This window comes from Misgurnus anguillicaudatus, chromosome 24, assembly GCF_027580225.2.
Source record: "Misgurnus anguillicaudatus chromosome 24, ASM2758022v2, whole genome shotgun sequence".
NCBI classification, from domain to species: Eukaryota; Metazoa; Chordata; class Actinopteri; order Cypriniformes; family Cobitidae; genus Misgurnus; species Misgurnus anguillicaudatus.
The window spans coordinates 33,903,894-33,926,076 of NC_073360.2; the positions used below are offsets into that span (position 1 = coordinate 33,903,894).

The 22,183-nt window shown below is 34.9% G+C and overlaps 3 protein-coding genes across 3 annotated transcripts; all 3 read right to left on the reverse strand.

Annotated features, from left to right (window-relative positions):
- On the reverse strand, positions 1-4,650 carry LOC129438463 (B-cell receptor CD22). The gene is made up of 10 exons (XM_073863445.1): positions 4,576-4,650; positions 3,958-4,368; positions 3,351-3,671; positions 2,993-3,244; positions 2,590-2,859; positions 2,181-2,432; positions 1,697-1,975; positions 1,229-1,492; positions 825-1,073; positions 1-660 (listed from the first exon to the last, which is right to left on the reverse strand). The coding sequence occupies exons 1-10, from the start codon at positions 4,610-4,612 to the stop codon at positions 548-550; spliced, it is 2,448 nt and encodes an 815-aa protein (XP_073719546.1). The 5' UTR covers positions 4,613-4,650; the 3' UTR covers positions 1-547.
- Positions 4,651-8,929: 4,279 nt separating this feature from the next.
- irgq2 (immunity-related GTPase family, q2) lies at positions 8,930-10,814 on the reverse strand. The gene is made up of 2 exons (XM_055197209.2): positions 10,599-10,814; positions 8,930-10,323 (listed from the first exon to the last, which is right to left on the reverse strand). Exon 2 carries the CDS (start codon positions 10,300-10,302, stop codon positions 9,160-9,162), a length of 1,143 nt encoding a protein of 380 aa, XP_055053184.2. The 5' UTR covers positions 10,303-10,323; positions 10,599-10,814; the 3' UTR covers positions 8,930-9,159.
- A 1,263-nt stretch (positions 10,815-12,077) lies between these two features.
- Positions 12,078-16,898, reverse strand: LOC129438482 (myelin-associated glycoprotein). The gene is made up of 9 exons (XM_073863381.1): positions 16,792-16,898; positions 16,625-16,707; positions 16,179-16,499; positions 15,569-15,865; positions 14,921-15,181; positions 14,339-14,446; positions 13,930-14,074; positions 13,758-13,821; positions 12,078-13,588 (listed from the first exon to the last, which is right to left on the reverse strand). The coding sequence occupies exons 2-9, from the start codon at positions 16,683-16,685 to the stop codon at positions 13,199-13,201; spliced, it is 1,647 nt and encodes a 548-aa protein (XP_073719482.1). The 5' UTR covers positions 16,686-16,707; positions 16,792-16,898; the 3' UTR covers positions 12,078-13,198.
- Positions 16,899-22,183: the final 5,285 nt, after the last annotated feature.

Genomic DNA, 22,183 nt, shown 5'->3' on the forward strand with positions numbered 1-22,183 from the left:
TGGGTTAATGTAAGCATACTGGCATGTAAAGGGTTAAAATTTCCACAATTTTAATTAATATTTCAGATGTATGTTTCAGGCAGAAGTAGTTCTAAAAGACTGCATTGTTTAAAATGAAAAAAATATTTACGTATGATATTTTTAGAGCAGTTTTGGGAAGGTGTCATTTTGTGGCCTTAGGAACACTTAAGGAAGTTTTTTAAAGGAACTCTTGAGGGTTAATCATGTGTAAACAAATATTCATTAATATTACTTTTTATTTACATTAGCAACAGCATTGATTATTTTGTTACTGTTTCACAATGTCTTTTAGAATTACACTGTCAGAAAAAAAAATGGGGTTTGAGGATTTCTTTGTCTTACTTCTTTGTCATGATAAACCTCATAAATAATTGTATTTTTTACGTGTGGATCCATAATTTCATGCCACTTTTTTTCTGTTGACAAAATATATAAAAAATATATATAGAAAATATATAGAATGCAAAATGTTTTAAGGAGAAATCACAGAGAAGACATTCATACGATTATTGAGAGAAACATTTTGTTAAATGTTGCACATTTTAGGGAAGTAACACAAAACCATAGAAAAGATGACTGCAGAAATTGCCATTCCTGTCAAAAACGACATCATCACTGAAAAGTCCAAAGTGTCAAAACCTGCAATTACAGTAAGAATAAGGTGGTAGTACAGTGACCTTTTATTATATAGTACATATTTGACCAGCTCTTTGGCTTTTTCTATTAATCATGAATAGATAAAATATGTTATACTGTTTAATAATAATTTAATTGATGAGTAAAATGATATATTTAATACTAACCGTGGACAAATGTGATGGGTTCAGATTTTGAGGTCCCAACATCATTGGTTGCGGTGCAGTAGTACATTTCTGGGTTCTGAGGTAGAACGGTGAAGTTTTGATGGTGTGACAAGATTGTTTTATTCTCCAGACTGTAACATTTGAAGTCTTTCGGAGGAGGATGAGCATCAGCATTGCAGATCAGATAGACGGGATGCTCCCAATTCCTCTGAGTTGTCACGTTATTAAAGACATTAATATTTGGGGGATCTGTAGAAAACAGACATCAAACTTTATGTATAATCCAGATTCATACATGGTATGATTTATGACACAATTTATAAGACTACAGCAGTCGAAAATTGGAATACAAACTGTAAATGTTACGAAGCATTCTGACCTCATGTAAAATAAAGACTACTTACATTTCACCTTGATATAAACTGGTGGAGATTCTGCTTTTCCGATGTTATTCCCAGCAACACAGATGTATTGACCAGAGTCATTGATGTTCAGGGAATGAAAGTGGAGTTTCTGTGATTTCCCAACTGTCTTTAATTCTCCATTGATGAGTTTCTTCCACTCATAAGAGGATGATGTTGGATTAGATTGAGAGTCACATGTAAGAGTCAGCTTGTGTCCTATCGTCTGATCTCCATCAGGTCTCACGCTAACATTTTTAGGTGCATCTGAGAGAAAAATCAGGGATTTAAATTCACCATTTGTAAATTGAGGTAATACTTTTAAATCAAATTATGTAGTCTCTCTGTATAATTCAGTAACTATCAGTCATTGGTTTAAATAAAGAAATTTTAACTCAATGCATTACCCTTAAACTGTTTGAATTATTTTGTTAGGGCAGACACATAATATCAAGTGATTATAATACTTACGTAACACCTGCAGCTGTTTTTCAATGTTTTTTGTTCCCTCTGTATTTTTTGCCGTGCACCTGTACACACCTGCATCTGACTCAGTTATATTCAGGTAGATTTTTAACATGTTTTCATATTTAGTGCTGTTCATTCGACTCGTAGGAATGTTTTTGAGATCTGAGGGTCCGGTCACTGTCAGCTGTGATTCAGGAAAACTTTGCACTTTGCAGATAATTGCGATCACATCATATTCTCTCACTTCACTCTTTATGGTCAACTCAGGTGTAGTAGGGGGATCTATATAGTTTAGGAAGCATGTGATGTGTATTAGTGGTGCATTTACAAAATTCTTATATTTGTAAAATGTTTAAATCATATGCTTGTAGAAATTAACGTTGATCTTGAAGCAAGTCGTGTAGAAAAAGCAAAATATGGCATTTTTGAAGATAAAAACACGCCCTTATTTGCTCTTACAGTGAAAAGTCTAAACAAATAGACTTACATAGCACGTCAACATCAATGGATTGAGCTTTTGTACCAATAGCATTGGTAACATCACATGTGTACGTCCCTGAATGTTCAGTGGTCACTTTCTGAATGTATAACACACTAGATGTTTCAGACATCACTGTAGTTTTGTGTTTCCAAGTGTATGAGGATGGTGGAGGGTTTGCATCAGCTGAACATGTTAGATGTAGCCTGGAGCCCACTTTTACTGATCTTTCACCCACTATTTTAATTTGGCGTGGTGAATCTATAAGAAATAAGTCAATAAATAAACAGCACTTGCAGGAATATAGAGGTGTTAAATTCAATATCACTATATTTATCCAGGTTACATGAATATTCAGATCCTCTTTAAAATAATAATAAATGAATAAAATAATTAAATATGATAACATCTTACTTACACTTTACAGATACATAAAGTCTATTAGATTTTGCTGTATTTATTCCATTGTTTGCTTCGCAGTGATATGAGCCCTTGTGTTCTGGTGTAACTCCACTGATGGTTAATGTCTGACTGGTTTGATCCCATAACTGGGAATTATCTCTATACCAATAAAACCATCTGACTGCTGGGTTACTGCCCCCCACTGAACACGTCAGTTTCAGCTCATCTCCCTCTCTGAGATCATTGATGTTAACAGCAGGTGTAATCTTGACTTGTTTTGGACCATCTGAAAAATGCAATGTACAGACACAAGAAATTAATGTTATTATTTATCAATGAGAGATATAATTAATAATCATTGTTGAAGTGAAAAAAATATATTTTTTCTTTTATTAAAACTCAGGTAAAACCAGACTTACACTTAACATTGATAGAAATTGTATTTGATTTTACATTTCCGTGCTTATTTTCAGCTTTGCAGTAGTATTGTCCACTGTCTTCTGGTTTAACATTAAGTAGTCTCCATTCAGCCAATTGTGATATTTCCTTCTCTTCTTTGAACCATGAGATGGTGGCATTAGGGCGACCTCTAGAGGTGCAGGAGAAAGTAACAGAATCTCCTTCCTTCACATTATTAGAGCTCACTGTTGCTTTTACTTCCTTTGGTGCATCTAGAAACAAAAACAGCGATAAAGTTGACAGATTAATGTGATTTTTATGATTATTTTGTGAATAGATATGGATATATATAGTTAACAGTAAATCACACACACTCACATTCAACAGACAGAGTGATATTTCTAGTGAGGCAGCTGTCCTGACTTTCTTCTGGACGACAAGACAGGATCATGTTGTCATCTTCCCATGTTGGATTAAATTTTAATCTGGTGATCTTTTTTTCTTCATTTTCCTCTTTCTCCTGTGTGAATCTATGATTTGATGACGTCACTCTTTCTGGATCTTGTCCTGGTTTATGGAGAATCCACTCAGGATGAGATGAGCAGGAAACAGAGGTTGAACAGCGAACAGTAAATTCATCTGACTCTTTGACTGAATACTTAATCTCTGATGAATCAATGTTCACCTTACAAGGATTGTCTAAAATCAGGAAAAATGTGAAAGGTGATAAAAAAATTAATATACACAAACTGGAAAATGTGATATATCATGATTAGCTACATGAAGTAATATCTAAATACAGCAAAGCTATTGTTATGAAACAAATCTGCATAAAGATTCCAAAAAATAACAATAAAGACTGCAGAATTCTTTATTTTAAGTGAACTTTACATTTAAATGCTCAATTTTTATTTGAAAAATAGTGGAATATTATAATATAAATGTTATTCATAAAACAAGAAAAGTAAAATAAATCCTTGCTCACCTGTAACTGTGAGACTCATAGGTGTGCTCATGTATTTGTATTTGTCTGAGCCAATGACTCTTAAGCTGTAATTCCCACTGTCTGTCTTCTGTAGATCATTGATTCTTAAATCACATTTTATCCAAGAGTTTCTGGGGTTTTCTGTTTTATCAGTGATGTATTCGACTCTACTCGAGTAACCTGCTGACTGGTTACGATCATCTGTGTTACTATATACAATAGTCCCATTAAAGGTTTTTGCCTTTTGATCATATACTGGATTCTTAAACCAGAGAAGTTTCAAGTTTTGATCTTGTCTTTGATAATAAGTACAGGAGATGGTGACACATGATGCTTCAGATTTTGCTTGTTCTGGTTCGAGAATTTTTATTAAAGGTCCAGCTGAATCACTTGAGGAACTGAACACAAGAACTGCAAGGGAAAAAATCATGTTGCAAAGGGTCTGAACATTTAAATGTGATATTTTTTTATTTTTCACTTTGTCATTATGGGTTAGTAAGTGTAGATTATTGAAGAAATCATTTAAACAGTACTATCAGGCTGCAACAAAATTGATAGAAGTGAAGGGGTATTCTGAATGCACTATATATATATTCAGAATATAATCCATGTACGTACCAATCAAACAGAGAGGAACTGATTTACGAAACATCATCTGCCTGTAGACGAGTATATTCACTATGAAATAAGCACATTTGCATTATTTATATTGAGCATTGCTGCAGGGACAACATATTTTATATAAAATTTTACAAAAATGAATCATAAAATTTGTTGAGATTAACTTGTTGGACAAACGTTACTTTTTTGCGATAATCCAAAAGTCTTTGGTAAAAAAAAAAATGAATTGGAACTTCCAGCAAAATCTGCGGCACTCTTTATTTCTTTCTTTATGTGATTTGTCTCATTTACAGTTGTTACATAAATTAAAGGCGGGTGTGATTTTTGAAAAACACTTTGGAAAAGGCAGTCAGGCTAACTACCAAAACACACTTGTAGCCAATCAGCAGTAAGGGGCGTGTCTGCTAACCATCATCGTTGCCTGTGTTGCATATGTGTTAGGCGGGTCTATTAAATGAAGGTCCAGATTCTATTGGGGTAGGGTGTGTTTGTTTAGGTGATTTCAAATGTCAACACTGGCTTGCAGAGATCATGCACCCCGCCTTTAAGCAGACCTTCAATTCCTAATGTATTTAAAATAATGAAGCTATACTTTAAATACTTTCTATCTTTTAGCAGAATGTAATGACGACACCATTAATGTCTAAAAGATATAAGCAGTATGTTTTCTCAGAAAATCTTGATGATGACAAAAAAAGGCACAAGTACAAAACTGCTGTAGTTATGCAGCTGTTTGCCAGTAACTTGTTGAATTTTAAAATGTAATTTTGCAAAGCATTCTGAGAACCAGAAATCCTCATCAAACTTTTTTTTCCTTCAGATATTGGTTTCCAGAATGCTTTGCATGAGGCTGTTATTTTAATTTTATTCTGTAAAGATAAAGACTTGTTAATGTTTAATCTTCATTTAACTTGAAAGAATCTGTTGCCAGTAAATAACATAAATGTAAATATACAAACAGCTGCCAGTAATACTGTAATTTCTACAGACATCTTTAACAGTGTAAATTGCAGAATGAATTTTACTCCAATATAAAGACCTGTTTAAAGCCAGATAAAATTTGTTTACCTTCGTACTGAACCTGTTGTTCTCAGCGGGACAGGAAAGCTCAAATGGCTTGTAAATGACAGCAAGAAACAAAAGGGGAATTCATATCCTCTTGTGTATTTCTAAAGTCACAGTGTATCTTTGCATATTTGAGGCACAAAAATAAATATGTTACTTATGTCATTCAAGCATGAATCTTATTTCCTCTAGTGGTTACTACGGTGTCAAAACAATAAAATAAAAAAATAATAGAGACATCATATATGCTTATGAATGCCTGCTAAGTGTAAATGCAGTTTTATTGAAATAAGAATAAGTACAACTTTCTATTTCTATTTACTATTGTTCTCCCACTACTGAACTTTTTACAGCTGTTATTTTCACAGAGTAACACTGCAGGCGTAAGCAGAATTGCCTAACAAATGTTTTCAGCTTGGTTAAAGTGCAATGCTTTGTAAACGCAAAATGCGTTTACGCACGCATGAAGTTAATGTTAACCTCGTGAAAAATGTCACTTCTTACAACTTTTTGAAACGTGTTGGCTACTATCAACGGGGAACCAATAAACAAAAGAACTACAAAATGACTACAAGCACGAGCCAGGAAACTACAAATTAAAAGTCCATGAAAAACAGAGGAGGAGCATCACTTGCAGAGGCGTCATGCCCATTCAAAGTGCTCCCTTAAGTTTTTGCATGCAACCTCTAAATCAAAGAAATGTCCGCTAATCTGTTACTTGTCTTTTTATCTGTTATGCACAATATTAACAGTTCTATGCGGCAACTTTGTCACTTTTTTGAGATTTTTGCCGTTTTTATAGGGTTTTGATCGTGTTTTATTCATGAGGAAGGCAGATGCAACAGCGCAGTCGCATACGTCATCAGCACCTGTGCACGGTCGCGGGATACTTGCTGCTGCATTTTGCTATCTGAAAAAAACACACTCGGTTTATATGCAGTTAAGCTCCATTGTGTAGAAAAAAATGACAGTGTCGACGCTATATTCGTAGATTTCATCTTAGAACAACGCCAGAGTTCGCCAGATTTCACGGGGGCGCGGAATCACGTTCACATATATGAGGTAAAATTTAGTGCAAAAATGCTTTCCTCTAATAATTTAAATAAACATATTTTTTAAGTTTTTAATATTTGCAATTAAAATAGAATGTTGAAAATAAACAAAAAGGGGCAGTATTGCTTTTGCAGCGTTGAAGATTAAAATCAATATTATGCTAGCCATTTTCATTATTTATACTTTATGGATTAAAAATTACATTAATTTTATAACATAAAGCAGTTTTGCAAATGCATTAATGACACAATTGAACAAGTCATTCAAAAGATATTATATAAACAAAAAATGCCATTTCAGATGTAAATAAGATGTCATTATTTTGATTGAATTAATTGCTAAAAGTTTTTGACATAAAAGTTAGTCAGCACATGTTTTTTGGTGGTTTTCACATGAAGGCATGGGGGCTTCCAAGGAATGCCAAGAAAAAGACTGAAGGCTATAAGATCTCTTTTAATGTCTGTTTATGCACAAATTTCTGTAAGCTGTGCACTCCTGCACTTGTTTTCTTAATGTTTTATTTTATTAAGCAATGTTGTGATTAAATACTTTGAACATGACTATTAAAACTTGTACATTTACAATTGTATACAACACAAAAAAATTTTACTCCTGATGAACACTATTTGGCATAACTTGTATTGTTTATAATGCACATCTGAACATTTTTACATTATTTGTAAGGTATAATTGACGACAGGCCGTTGAATTATAAAAAAAAAGTTCATTGTTTTCAAATAATTCAAAGCAGAGAGGATTTAATGTTTATTTTTTCATGACACACTGCAAAATTTATCAAGATGTTCTTGAGCAATTAATCTTCACAATATAACAAACAGGATTGCAAATTATTCAGTGTAAACAAAGTTTATTGTAACGTACTAGGTGTCATCATTCTCTAACTTCCTTTAAAAGTTATCAATCACATCAAAATGAATAATGTACTAGACTGCCACTAAAATAACAAAATGTGCAAGTTATAAAATGAGAGATGCTGCTATCTGAGCTCTGTAGAAAGATGATGTTTTTCATTGTCCCATAAAACTTGTTGATAACTGTCTGTGCAGACGCACTTTATCCTTCACTTTTGTTTAACTACTGTAAAGAATCTAATGTCACTCTCTGTAGTATTGAACTATTGCCATTAAGTAAAAATATAAACAAGAAACATTAGGATGCTAGTTTACTTCATTCAGGTTTCAGGTTTAAAACTATTTGAAATTTTTTGATAAAATATATATAATATAAAACAATTTTACATTTTTGTTCCTTTAGTTTATTTGAGAGGTTCTATTTAAGAAATCAGGGCTCTTACAGCTTTTAAAGACTTTATAGAGCTTTGTGGTTAACACAGCTTATTAAAGGGACCATAAGTAGGATTTAACCCCATATAGTGGTGAAATTGTATTTTGCATTCAAACGAATAGTGCTCTCTAGCGCCTCACTTTTCCAAGTGCGTGTTGCAACTACGGTAGCCGTTACGAACTCACTGATCTCCTTGTCCGTTTCAGCTGATTCACTTGTTCTGAATGAAAACGCGTTGGTAGGCTAGTGCTTTTTGTCCCTCTCTGCTATTATAGTTTTTCAATATGGCGGAACGACATGGAAGCCTCCTTGGACTTACCCGTTCAGTGCAAGTAAAGAAAATGAATTCTAAGCTTACAAAGAAAAGTCAGATCACTGGCAGAGGTCATTTGACACCAATGAGGACATATTTATGAATAAAGACATTGATTTTGATGAATAAAACACTAAATATCCTACTTACTGTTCCTTTAAACTGACTTCTTGCAATCGCAGAAATGTCACATTGATATGAAATGCCTTAATGACTTGATTTTTTCACATTTAAATTCCTGGAAATAAAATAGAGGCAATATGTGATGTTTTGAAATGAATGGTTTTAACGTTTGCAGTTTGAGTGTGCTACTGTAGACGCTTCCTTTGTCAGTGGTTAGGTTGCAATTGAAAGTACTGTATGTATTGCGGTCTGCATCTTGGCAGCTTCTTATGCATGGCTACTGTGATTCAGATAAAGACCTTGACTAGATATTGCACATGGGGTGAAATGTTTTAATAGCTAAGAATGAAAAGGTGCCAATAGCTTGCATGGACAATCCGGTTTTATGAAGAATGACAATGTAAGATAAAAGATCTTTATTGCTAAAAAATGGCATATTGCTGTACAGTACACTTTGAGCATGCCTAACTAATATAATGTGTGTGTTTACAGTTAATCAACTTTAGGCATTTATGCACATATAACCAATAGCACTAATATTAGTTCACCATTAAAAATGAAGTTACTGTAAATTTAATTGGAGTTACTGTAAACATATTGTAAACTTATTGGTATTTACTAGTACACTAGACATGACCAGGTATAAATCAAAATTATGCAAAGAGCATGTGTGTGTGTGTGTGTGTGTACAACACGAGACAATTGCAAATTTTAGCACCCCCTCAAAAGGGTGATCCATCTGTTACCATAGCAACCACTTTCTCAGCATCAGCACCCATGTCATCAATAGCGGTGTTGAGAGCCTGCAGCATAACCGTAAAAGATCGGCTAACGGACCTGGCGTGTCTTGGCATGGCTAGCTCCACAAGTCTTTTTGAAGCAGTATTGGTCTCCTTCTCGGCCTCTGCGAGTCGTCTTTTAACTTCACTCTTGCTGACCTCAACAGAAAGCGCACATGTCCTCAGACCCTTTAGCCTGGATAGGTCGAGACCTCGCTGCCTTGCCAGTCGCTGCAGAGAATCATCATCCAGACAAAGCGAGATTTGAGCCTTGGTCAAAATCCGTACGGCCACAGTAGCGTCCACCATGGAGGCCACCAAGGGCACGGGAATGGCGGAAACTCCACCAGATAGAGATGCAGCTGCCCATACAAGTGCCTTGAAGGCGTCTTTCTTCTGGTGGACCAATGAGTTGGAGAAAGCAGGCAGGGCCAGAAGGAGAGCATGTGCCCTGATTTCCGGAAGGTCGCCACGCATCACCTCTAAAAACTTTGAAAAGTCCAACTTCTCCAAAGCTGACGGGTGAACTAGGAACACCTTTGGGAGTGTAACACCTTCAGCCCTGAGCACTTCTAGACTTGCTTTCTTTTTCGTTTCCAATGTTTTCTCTGTATCCTTCATAGATGCTAATAAGACGAAGTACACCGTCTCTTTTTGTAACGACCGAGCTTCCCTCCACACTGCCACACTGTTCACGCTGGGACTCTCTGTGAATGTGATAATGACGGCATTGTACCGCAAAACTTTATAGCGCTCTATATATTTCTCTGCCTCAAAACATGGGTCGCTGGGGATAGATGGCAGATCCCAAAGCCGAAAATCTGGATGTTTGGGATTGGGAAACACAGCTAGTTCCTCCGGGGCAGCAGAAGGTGGAAAACGGGACGCTCCTTCATCATCCTGGCCGAGTCCTCGAAGTGAGTTGATAAAAGTGGCCTTTTCAAGATTTCGGTCACCTGCGACCGCAATGTTAATTCGGCTGATCAGCATGTCCTCCATGGCATCTCTTATATCTGAAATATTGTTCTTTTCTATGGACTCCTTAAGGGTTTCCAAAAGGTTAAGACTCTTTAAGACATCAGCCATGTTTGCCAGATGAAAAATAATCTATGAATACAGAAGACAAATCATTAAAAAATGTAGGACTGAGGTAACAGTGTATCAGATGGAAATACCATTTTTTACCAAATACCAAATTTATTTAAATCACATGCATGTTAAATGTAAATTAGCATGCATGTTATATTTCAGTTTCTTTTATCGACACAGTTCTTTCCATTAAATATTAGACTAAATATTAAATATAATACCAGCTAATGCATTTGTATTTCTATAAAACTAAAAGGAGAGTATTCAAATTTCCATTCTTTTCATGCACATACCTTCTCTCAGATCATAAATGATGATGGCCAGAGTCGTAGACCACTGTAAATATTAAACTATACCAATGCAGTTTTCTCCGGTGGTACAAACAGTAGATGCTGACACTTGCGAGCTATTTAAGGAGTGTGGAAGATTCTAATCCCGTTATCTAAGACCTAATCCAAAACACGTCATCCCATAGGAGCTGTAAGCAGGAGAACGTGATATTTTTACAGAGATTTCCACTGATATGTGTATGTCTATCCAGCACAATGTGTAGCCTGCTTGTTGCTGCCATTCAACTGTTTAGTTGTTAAGTTATTTAAACTCTTATTAAACCCCTGCATCCACTGGAATGGACATCAAATGAGGTTCAAACCAATAAAAATGCTGATCAAGCAATCCAAATAAGGCACACGGATTAAACATGTAAAGGCTGAGATTGGCTCACAATTCCAAAAGGTTTTTAGATAAGAATCAGTTTTATTGTAAAAAAAATAAATGTATAAATCCTTTGGGGACATAAATTATAAACACATAATTAGGCTACATGACAAAAGAAAAAGAACTAAGTTGTGCTTAATACAACAAACAGCTACAATAAAAAATATTATTATTTTTATTATATATGATATTACAGTATGTCCTTGATGTTGACTGCAAAGAATGAAATAATGATTCAAATTTAAACATTTTATTAAACTGGAATTTTATGAATTTTGACATTTTTGTTAACACAAGATAACAAGATGTATGCAATTTAAAACCACAACAACATGATCACATGGAAAGTTGTGTTATAGTGGCATGAAATTTAACTTTTATCATTCCTTGAGCACAAATATCTTTTTCCCGTCAATCAGCACGAATTTCTATAAATAGTTTTTCGTGTCTGTGGCACGACTTTCTTTTTTGTGTCATTTAATGTATTTTTTTCTCATTTTTCTTCCCTTTTTTAAAAATGATTGTCGTTTGGGGTTGGGTTAGATTTGGGGATGTACTTGTATGTATTGGTTTCTACATGTTTTCCTTCCGCTTTTAAAACTATTCTCGTGTGGAGTTGGGGTTAGAGTTATGGTTTGGGTTAGGATGTCTAAGAATGTAACAGAAAGTGATTCTAACCCCAAGCGACAATGGTAAGAAAATAGAAAAAAACTACAAGAAAACAATACATAAAATGACACGAAAAAGAAAGTCGTGCTCAAGGCACGAAAAATCTTAATTTCATTCCATGGACACAAATAAATTAATCAAATTTTTCGTGACTATAACATATTATCAACATTTATTAACTAGTTTTTAAGAATCGCATGAGAATTATGAGAAATATTTTTATATTCTGGTGAAAGATAACGTTAACATTCTCTTCAAATATATTAAAATTCATAACACTAAATACTTTCTGCAGAATATTTACAATTAAAATGCATTAAAGTGTGTAACAGAAGCTACATATAATTCACACATCTATTGCAATTAATTACTAAATTCATTAAGGTCTAAAACCATCTACAAGCAGCGTATCTCACCTTACTATAATAGAAAAAAATGATATGCTTTATGTTTATGTAATAATCACATTTCAGAACAATTCGAATATTTTAATTATTTTATTTAGCATATAAAGTACCGCGACAGGCCACTGGGGGACCTCGGCCCACAGTTTAGGAAGCACTGGTTTAGGCAGTTTTAGGATGTTTCATTTTAAATAATGTGTAATAACTTATTCAACAGTGCTACAACAATAAAGTAAAGAAGCTCAGATGCAAAAGCCACTAAATGCCACCTCTGTCAAAAAATAAGATATGAATGATATTAACCGAATGCTCTCGTCACGTATTATATGTTCATCAAATACTTTTGCTTTAAATCTACTTAATTCTGCCTTAGACATACCAGTTTGTTGGCAAGTCAAATGGAGTTGTTTATTTAACACTTTTTTTTGTTATTTTTAAGCTTGTTGGGTTTTTTGTAAGGTACGCCTCTGTAACCAACCACTAATAACCAGAAAACCAAAAACAACACTTTAACAATATTTGGGTTTGGAAGAACAAAAAGAAGCAATGGGGGTGTCATGAGAGTGAGTAAATAATGTCAAAGTTTTTTGTTTTTTGGGTGAACCCTTCCTTTAAAGTGGACATATCATGAAAATCTGACTTTTTCCATGATTAAATGCTATAATTGGGTCCCCAGTGCTTCTTTTAACCTAGAAAATGTGAAAAAGATCAACCCAGTAACGTAGTTTTGGTAAACCATTCTCTGCACGCATGTGCAAAAATTGGTCATTGAGATTGGCTCTCCTTGTGATGTCAGAAGGGGATAATACTGCCCCTTAATCTGCACTATCCAAACACGACATTGCCATTTAGTGCAGAGATCAGCTCATTTGCATTTAAAAGGACACACCCAAAAACGGCACATTTCTGCACACACCTACAAAGTGGCAATTTTAACATGTTATGATAATAAATTATCTATATGACACTATGAGCTTGTGAAAAAGTCTTGTGAAATGTCCCCTTTAACATATCCTTACAGTAAATGCACATCTAAGACATTTCAAAATAAATGGGAAATGCTTTTCAAAGTTCACAAAACGCATTGCTTACTACATACTTCCTTATGCCAAACCTTTCACTGCTTGAGAATTTGAATAAATGTCCTCCTCGCCCTCATTCTGCTTCTGGTTTTCGAATCCTCCATTAGACATTTCAACTTGATCATCTTGATTCTGAGGGGCTCTTCTTCCTTTCGTATCCCTTTTGATCTCTGCATAGTCTGTGTTGGCTGTCTCCTCCTCTTTCTCTTCAGGTGATTTCTTCTTCAGAAGCGAGTAATCGATTGCGGCATAATCAACATCTCCATCTGCTCCACCTGCTTCATTCTCCTCTGCTGGACCTGTCATCTCCACCTGTGTGCCTGACATCTCTAAATCAAATTGGTTTTGAAGAGGCGTCTCTTCATTGGTCTGTTCACCGTTCACAGCCGAATCTATGTTTGTTTGCACCATCTGAAACAAAGAAAAGAAATTACAGAAAAACAAATCAATGAATGTCGTAAATCATTTAATGTCCTCATGCGCTTACAAAACAGCTTGTTTTAAGAAATACTAATTTTCATCCTAATTAAAAATTATTTATAATTATTATTATTAATTATTGGTCCTGTCTTAAACCTGCCTCCAAATGAGCTGCAGAGTCTGGGGGTGTGGCCAGCACTTCATGTTTTTTGGGTCTGTGGAAAAGACAAAATCAAAACTAAATATGTACTGTAAATGCTTGATACATTGAACAAATACATTTTGATGGATTTTGTTTCTGTTTTTAAGGACGGTAATGAAGTCAATGTTACCTGTTGCAAGACACACAACAACACAACACCACAGAGAAGATGACTGCTGAAGTTGCCATTCCCGCCAAAAACGTGAGTACTGTTGACAGCTCCAGATTCTTAAAATATTCACTTATAGTGTCATTCTGGCCCTTGTTATCTACACCTGTAGTTAATTATTTGTCAAAAATCTTTTTATAAGTCCTGTAACAACATTATTTTTAAACAAACACAGTGCTAAACACAAACCTTAATCATTAAAATCATTAGTATTTTCAATCCTCAACCCCAGTCCCCTTAAAATCTGCTTGGTTGATGTTGATCTAGGTACATGTCTCACTCTACTGATAAAGATTATGATATTTTGTTTGGGATGTTTACCTCAGTCTGACAAATTTGAAGCCGGAGACTTTGGTTTAGTGACCATTACCTGTGATATTTCCGGTGAAATTCTGTGGATCTATAGTTTTACCAGTCCGGTTTTGTCCAGCATTGTCTTGGCCGTTTGTCCCATGTGTTTCTACTTCATTTGTATCGGCTATAATGAGATAAATATTTGATTTTAAAATGGTTCTTAATAATATTATGTATATGTTAAGGTACACGCACTAATTCAATAACAGCTTAAAGGTGACATAGAATGATTGAACGGGGTATTTATCTTTGTTCTGTGATGTGACGTGTAGACAACAACATTTTGGTTTGGTCTGTAATGCCTTAAAAGCTTCCTAAAAACCTATCTCAGAGAGCTATATTAGGGTGGGGGATTTTAAATGCGTGATTTTGCACCTATCTGGCGTCCCTTCAGGCTTAACTGACAACCTCATTATGAAATGCAAGCACTTGTTGCTGATTGGCTGCCTTTGCTGCCACTCAAAAGAAAGTAAACTTCGCCGTCTTCAGAACACGGACAGACCATTAGTGATTGTGACATTACTATAAGTTACACGGATGCAGTATAGCGTAATATAAAACATACAAATTCTTGAATCATAATTTGGTTTCTACTTACGAATGACATTGATGTTGATAGATCTGTTCAAAGTTTCTTTCATATATGTCACCGCACAGACATATTCTCCTGCATGCAGCTTGCTGACATTGGTAATAGTGAGAGATTCATCAGAAATGTGATTCTTGAGTTTTTCTGTGTTTCCATTAAAACTCCACACAGGTTTTGATGATGGTGGGTTACTGTCAACAGTGCAGTTGAGACTGAGAGTATCGCCCTCATTCACTGTGTTATTACCCTGAATTCTGAGAGCCTTTACATCTGAAAAATAACATCTGCTAATTTAACTGAAGAGTTTATAGATCTCAGCATGCAAGTCAGAAATACTGTTCATCTTCAACTGAAGACCTATAATCAACAAGTTTTGTTATGTGATAAAGACAACATGTTTCAGTGCACAAGGCAATGGTTTGATCCAAGGGAACACACAAATGATCAAATGTATACCTTTTAACGCACTGTTAAGTCACTTTGAATAAAAACTTCTGCCAAATGCATAAATATAAAATGTAGACAAACTGTTTCATGTAATGTAAGTACTGTATTAATGTATATGCCACTTCTGAGCAGCATTAAACAACAGTCCGTATACTTTAAGTGTCTTTCTTTTTTGGTAGTTTAAATAAAAGTGTAAACTGGGAAACTCACAGATAACTTTTATGTTCATCTTGTTCCTGATGGTTTTGATGTCTTTATATGTTGCTTCACATTTGACAGTAGCTTCGTGTGACTCAGAAGTTGGCATAAAGGTCAAAGTTGAGAGGATGAAGCTCTCTGAGGTTGTCAGTGTGATGTTTTCCTTCAGCTCAGTAAAATTTTCATTATTTTTCTTGATCCACCATGTGATTTCAGGAGGTGTTTCAGGGCATGGAAAAGGCACTGAACAGCTCAGATTTGCCTCCTGTCCTTCTCTGAGAGGAGGAATGTTTATTACAGGCTTATTATCTGCAAACAGAAGTACATAGAGAGGTAAACTGTAAATCAACCAAACATATAAACAACATATCTAAATGTTATTAACTCTACATTTATTTCTCCAAACTAAATATTTATTTTTGTAACTTTCAGAAGCTAATTTAACGTTTACACACAACCACAACTAAACTTCTTTATTTAGGAAACTATAACTGTAAGTAATGTGCTCTGCAATAAAGTTCCCCAACTGACATTATGAAATCTTGTGCAAAGTCTTCGCTGACAGAATAGCAGGAACTGAAATAAAGATTTTTTTAACATTTACAAACATAAGCAGCATTACCTTGAATGATGATTTTAAATCTGGTCCTGTATGTGTATGACGGAGTTCCCTCCACTCTTAATGCATATTCTCCTTCATCTTCTGCTTTGATATTGTTTATAATCATGCTGCAGTTTTTTTTGTCTAGACCAGGTTCAAGCATCATAACTTTTAGGTTCTCTTTTAGTTTATCGCATTTTTCTTTACACCGTTGCAACAGCAGCTTCTCAGGTTTTGCTGTGTTTGGATAATTGAAGGTACATGAAATGTGAGCACATAATCCTGCCACTGCAGTCACTTCTGCTGGAGTGAAGATGATGCCCCAGTCATTGATTTCTATGCCTTGAATAAAAATGTTTAGTTATATATGGTACAGCATTCAGTATTTTTTAATCTCACAAACATTTAACATAAAAATGTCAAGTTAATCTGAAACTAAATAAGATTATTATTTCAAAAATACGTACCTTGACACAAAATATTTAATATCATCATAAAGAGGATTATACAGCTTGAGGTGATATGCATTTTTAATTTGTGTTCCACAGATCTGCTCAGAATAAAGTACAATGAGCTTTTTAAACAAACTTACTAGAATTGAATTGTATAGATAGCATTAAAATCTAAGTCTTACCCTTTTCTCACGTGAACTTCTTCAGACTGCTATGAGAAACTTTAATAATAAGAACTTGCAGATCTCTTGTAGAGCATTTTCACTTCCTCTGTTGTGTCACTTCCTTATTAAACTGTCTTTATAAAAAGTACACATTGCAACATTTGTAAGAGGGGCCCCATAGAAGAACCAATTATTTTATCTTATATATACAATACGCTTAATTGTTTGATATGTTTCTTTAAATAAATGTGTGTCTATGTGCCATTATTATAAAGAAATATTTCTATAACTCTATAACTATAACTTCGCTGTTTATTTTTCACTAACATTTGACACACATTAAACCCCACCCCATGGCTATGTCTTCACATTTTGTCCACGTGTCATAATTATTGGTCAGCAGTGGTGGACGAATTACACAAATCGTGTACTTGAGTAAAAGTAAAGATACCCAGGGTAAAATATTACTCAAGTAAAAGTAGAAGTACTTGCTTAAAATAGTTACTTGAGTAAAAGTACAAAAGTATCTGCCTCAAAATGTACTTAAGTACAAAAGTACTGTGATTTATTATGGCCGTATCATTTTAGTCACAAAACTCAAATTATGTCTTGGCTAACCAATCAATTAATAGAAGGACATTAATAAATCAGACACTGATGTCTATTAAAATTATCATAAGCCTCAAACCTTAAAAACAAAAAATTTCCTTTAGCATCAAATGAAATAACAGGATTTGAGAGCAGTAAGTCTTATTTCAAGATTTATTTGTTAAATAATTAAACAGTTTAAGTGTAATAAAAACTTGACTTAAGCACAGGTTCACAATAGTTTTCAAAACATTAAATACATAACGTTATCTAGAAATCAGTCTCCCTTTCTTTGACAAATAAAACAAGCCTTACAGAATATAATTTCAGAAACGTTTCATGTGCTTTAGCATGTCATATGTATATTGTAGTACATAATTAAATGTATTTATATATTTTGGAAGCAAAACTTTTGAAAATATTAATAACAATCTCAGTTAATAGGGAGCACTCCAATCCACCTGCCTGTTTAAGCATCATACACTGCATGGCTAGGCAAAATGTAATTTATATTTTACAACAGTGTTGATAGTGATTAATTGTCATTTCAAAATAACAGAGCACTGAGCTTCAAATACAATGAACTTAAGTGAAACAGCTAACTATACGGCTAAAAATAGCTTCAGCCTGCATAGCTTAAAGTTCATTCATGATAACGTCGTATATATTTTAGCAACACAATTAACAGTTTTCTGCAAGCTACTGTTAAGATTGCTCATTTAAAAATATAACCAGACTAAAAATGGCTTACCTCTACGCGTTTCCATAGATTTGAAAGAGTATTCTTTTAAAACGAAATAGCACAGTTTCAAGGCAGGCAGAGAAGACACAAAGGACTCGTTCTTTTATTCAAGGACTTAAAAAACGCGCGTAAATAAGGCCATTGTTGTTGTGACGGGTCACTTATCTCCTCTGTTGTTTTTGAATGCAGTTTCATTCTCCAAACGATTCATTGGCTGGCTGCTGCACTCGCGTGACTCGCGTAGCTTACGTGAAACAGCGCGGCAACCAAACAAGTTCAAAACGAAGCGCATGCTGTACCCTGATTGGTGGTTTGACGCATCACGTGTGCATCTTAGTTTTTTTGTGCAGCTTTAGTTTGCCCAGTTACGTTTTTTATCCACTGATAAATAAAAAGGAACGACCGATTTTTTTAAATGTAGTGGAGTAAAAAGTAAAATATTTGACTTTATAATGTAGTTAAGTAAAAGTAAAAGTCTCCCAAAATAAAAGTACTTGAGTAAAGTACAGATACGCAAAAAAACTACTTACTGTAAGTGCAGTAACGAATTACATTTACTTCGTTATTGTCCACCACTGTTGGTCAGTCTATGTGTGACCTGTAGGGGCAGTCAGATTCAGACAGTTGTCACAGCAGTGCTGCTCCTAGATGCTGCAGGGCCCTAAGAAAAACTTTGTGAGGGGCCCCCTGTCAGTGCATTCATTCATAAAAACCATTCATTGTTTCTGCTTAGTTAGTTGTTAAAGGTGGAATTTGTAGAATTTTTACCACTAGATGGCACCAAAACACAATAACATCAAATGGCGTTGTTTAATGACCCTCTGAAGCAGCGTGGAATTATGGGATTTGTAATATTTAACTCAACTGCTGATGACCATCAATCAGACGCGAACGAGAAATCACGTTGACGGATAAGGTAATCAAGTCTTATAAATGTTGCGTTTGATGACATCAGTTTATTTCATGATGTAAGTTTATATGTAATGTTCAAAACAAAATTGTTAGTCATAGATGTTACAGTATTAGTCCAAATTCGATGGTAAACACAGCACAGAATTTTTCACATAATGTATTGACAGTACAAATCTTATTGTGAAGTGTCTTAAAATGACCATTTATATTGCTGTACAATACCTTTGATGTGCATATAGTCCGCGGGAACACGCGCTGATTACAGTCTATCAGATTACATTATCACTAATGTTGTGATATAGCATATGTTTTTTGAAGGGTTACGAATCAAAACAATTACTCATTGCGTAAAACACACGCAGGATCAGAATCTCTGTCTAGTTAAATGTTGTCGCAAAGCTCTCTCTATCAGTAGCGGCGTTTCACGAAAACCTAGGCTATGGCAAAACATTTTCGTACAAGAAGGCCATTCAAATAACGAACCTATGAAACCACATTATATCCATTATGTGTAAATACTCCACCAACCTGTACAAAATCATACTATGATTGCACGGATGTACACTTACTGACAACAATACGGAAGCAATACAATTGAAAAAACAAAAATAGAAATCATGGTTGTTTAAAATGCTTTTCAAATGTTGTCATTCTTAACTAAGTGCAACTCCAGCAACAGATAAACTAAAACAAGATAATATCAAAACATACTACTGTAACATCCCTTCACAAATCTTGTCATGACAGGCGCCAATAAACACTAAACACAATAAAGACTTTAAATGATGTGATAGAGCACACGTAGTTAACCCAGCCAGCTAACCAACTAAGACTAAAACACTAAATAAAACTCTTAGTAAAACAGGGCTAAATGCAAAAACAAGTCTTACCTTTTGTCGTCGTGCAGTTTTTATTCCACAAGGAGCCATATTCAAAAACGCGCGCAAATAATTAATACACTTATACTGCGCTACAATCAGTGCCGGCCTGAGCCTCTTGGGGGCCCTAAGCAGAATGTGTTTGGGGGGCCCCCCTCCCACCACGCGGACACAAATGTCACGCTCTAATGTTACATTATAAATGAATACAGTGAGGTTAAATAATGAAAATAATCTATACTTAAATAAAATACTTTATTCTTCAATGTGTCATGTCATATTAACAGGCTATGGAATGTTAAAATTGACCAACAAGAAAAACCTCATCTGCTGCATCATCAGCTGTGGAGGCACTGACACTTGATGAAACATCAGGGGCGGGAAGAGTTGGTTGTGCTCCAAAGTACTTCAACAGTGTTCCTGAAAAAAATAGCATTGGATAAGTGCATAGTTGATCGAGCAGAATGAGTTTATTTTGCTAATTTTTCATTACTTACACAACAAGCAATAAATAAATAAATATGAGGAGAGCACTGTTACATCACTACCCACCATATAAATAAGATTGAAGTCTATTTTCATCACAGAAATCTCCCTACCCAACATGGTATTGGTATATATTCTCATAAAGTCCAATACCATCTCATACCAAAGATCTTAGACAGAGAGCGCATGTGCTTTGCCTATGAAGCTGGAACGTTACCGATGTTGGAACGTTCACTTCAACACATACAGCAATGCTAGCTAGGGGTGTGATGGATCACAAAACTCACGGTTCGGATCACATTATGGTTTTTGAGGCACAGATCTGATCATTTTTCGGATCAGCAGAATAAGGGGTTGGAAAAACTAATAAAAAATGAGGAAATTACTTACAAACATTTATAAAAAGAACAAAGTTGCACGTTAAGTAAGGGCTAAAATCAGCATTAGGTACAGAAATCAAATCAAATGAATCATAACACTTTATTGTATGAATTAAAGGGATACTTCACCGATTTAGCATTCAGCTTTGTATCTGTAGAAACCCGGCAGTATTACTGAATGACCATGTTTCCCTCCATCATTTCCCCCTGAGAGGAGAGATATCTGCATTTTGGTTCTGCAAAAAAGTCCTCCGATGATGCAAAAATCGTCATATTACATCATCGGAGGACTTTTTTGCAGAACCAAAATGCAGATATCTCTCCTCTCAGGGGGATATGAGGGAGGGAAACATGGTCATTCAGTAATACTGCCGGGTTTCTACAGATACAAAGCTGAATGCTAAATCGGTGAAGTATCCCTTTAAATATAATTATTCTTTTTTTAGAGCTACAGAAGTGATTTTCTCTTTGTCTTGAAAGGTTTGATTAACATTAATGACACAGACTTAAGTAGGTTTATTAAGGTTACTGTCTCTTTAAGAGAAGCACGGACCAGGGGCCTCATTTATAAAACTTTGCGTAGGATTTGCGTCAGAAGTGGCGTACGGATGAAACATAGGACGGGCGTAAGCACAGAAATATTCGGATTTATAAAACCGTGCGCACGCACATCCTACGCATTTTTCCCTTAATAAATCACAATAAATTCTAAATGTAGCGCAGCTTTTGCGGCTTCATGACACGCCCATAGTTGCCCATAAATAGTCCGTGAAACGCCCACAAATTAATATGCATTGATTGCGAAATCATGGCAAACACATAGAGGAAATAAAAAAAACCGTAAATTCACTCAATGTGAAGTAAAAGTTATCGTTGGCGAGGGGGAAAAGAGGAGAAAAACGTTGTTTGGAGGGCACAGTGTAGGCATTACGCATTGTGATGGGGCATTTTATTTCCATTCATTTAATTGCATCTGACAAGCTACAGATGTCGGTAATAATCGACGTGGAAATGGGACATTGTTCAGCGCAAATGTAATTTCTTGTTGCTTCTTGAATGTTTGAGACATACGCCATACATTGTTTTATCAAAAATAAAACACACTAAAGGCATATGCATGAATACCATAATTCCGTAGATTATGAAGATATGGTTTACTATGAAAACAACTTTCCCCAGTGGACAATTAATACATCTATCTATTTATTTATCTATCTATCTATCTAACTATATATCTCCTTAATTATCTATCTATCTGTCTATGTAATTGCATCTATATCTGCTCCGCCAGACGGACACATTGACGAGAATATCAGTTTTGTACATTATTTCGTTCTGTTAACTATATTCTTTATGAGGATGAATTGCACAACATGCCAATATTATTGCAGAACAAATTTCACTTTTCTTTTAGCAAATATGTG

What these genes read in the sequence shown, in the direction of transcription:
- irgq2 (XM_055197209.2), bottom strand. Translation starts at nt 10,302, where the DNA reads ATGGCTGATGTCTTAAAGAGTCTTAACCTTTTGGAAACCCTTAAGGAG.
- LOC129438463 (XM_073863445.1), bottom strand. Translation starts at nt 4,612, where the DNA reads ATGATGTTTCGTAAATCAGTTCCTCTCTGTTTGATTG. An exon ending in CATTGATGTTGACGTGCTAT is followed by an intron (nt 1,976 to 2,180) that starts GTAAGTCTATTT and finishes TAAACTATATAG; the next exon opens with ATCCCCCTACTACACCTGAG. An exon ending in ACCCATCACATTTGTCCACG is followed by an intron (nt 661 to 824) that starts GTTAGTATTAAA and finishes CTGTAATTGCAG; the next exon opens with GTTTTGACACTTTGGACTTT.
- LOC129438482 (XM_073863381.1), bottom strand. Translation starts at nt 16,685, where the DNA reads ATGCATATCACCTCAAGCTGTATAATCCTCTTTATGATGATATTAAAT. An exon ending in GATGAACATAAAAGTTATCT is followed by an intron (nt 15,182 to 15,568) that starts GTGAGTTTCCCA and finishes GTTATTTTTCAG; the next exon opens with ATGTAAAGGCTCTCAGAATT. An exon ending in TTTCACCGGAAATATCACAG is followed by an intron (nt 14,075 to 14,338) that starts GTAATGGTCACT and finishes AATTAACTACAG; the next exon opens with GTGTAGATAACAAGGGCCAG.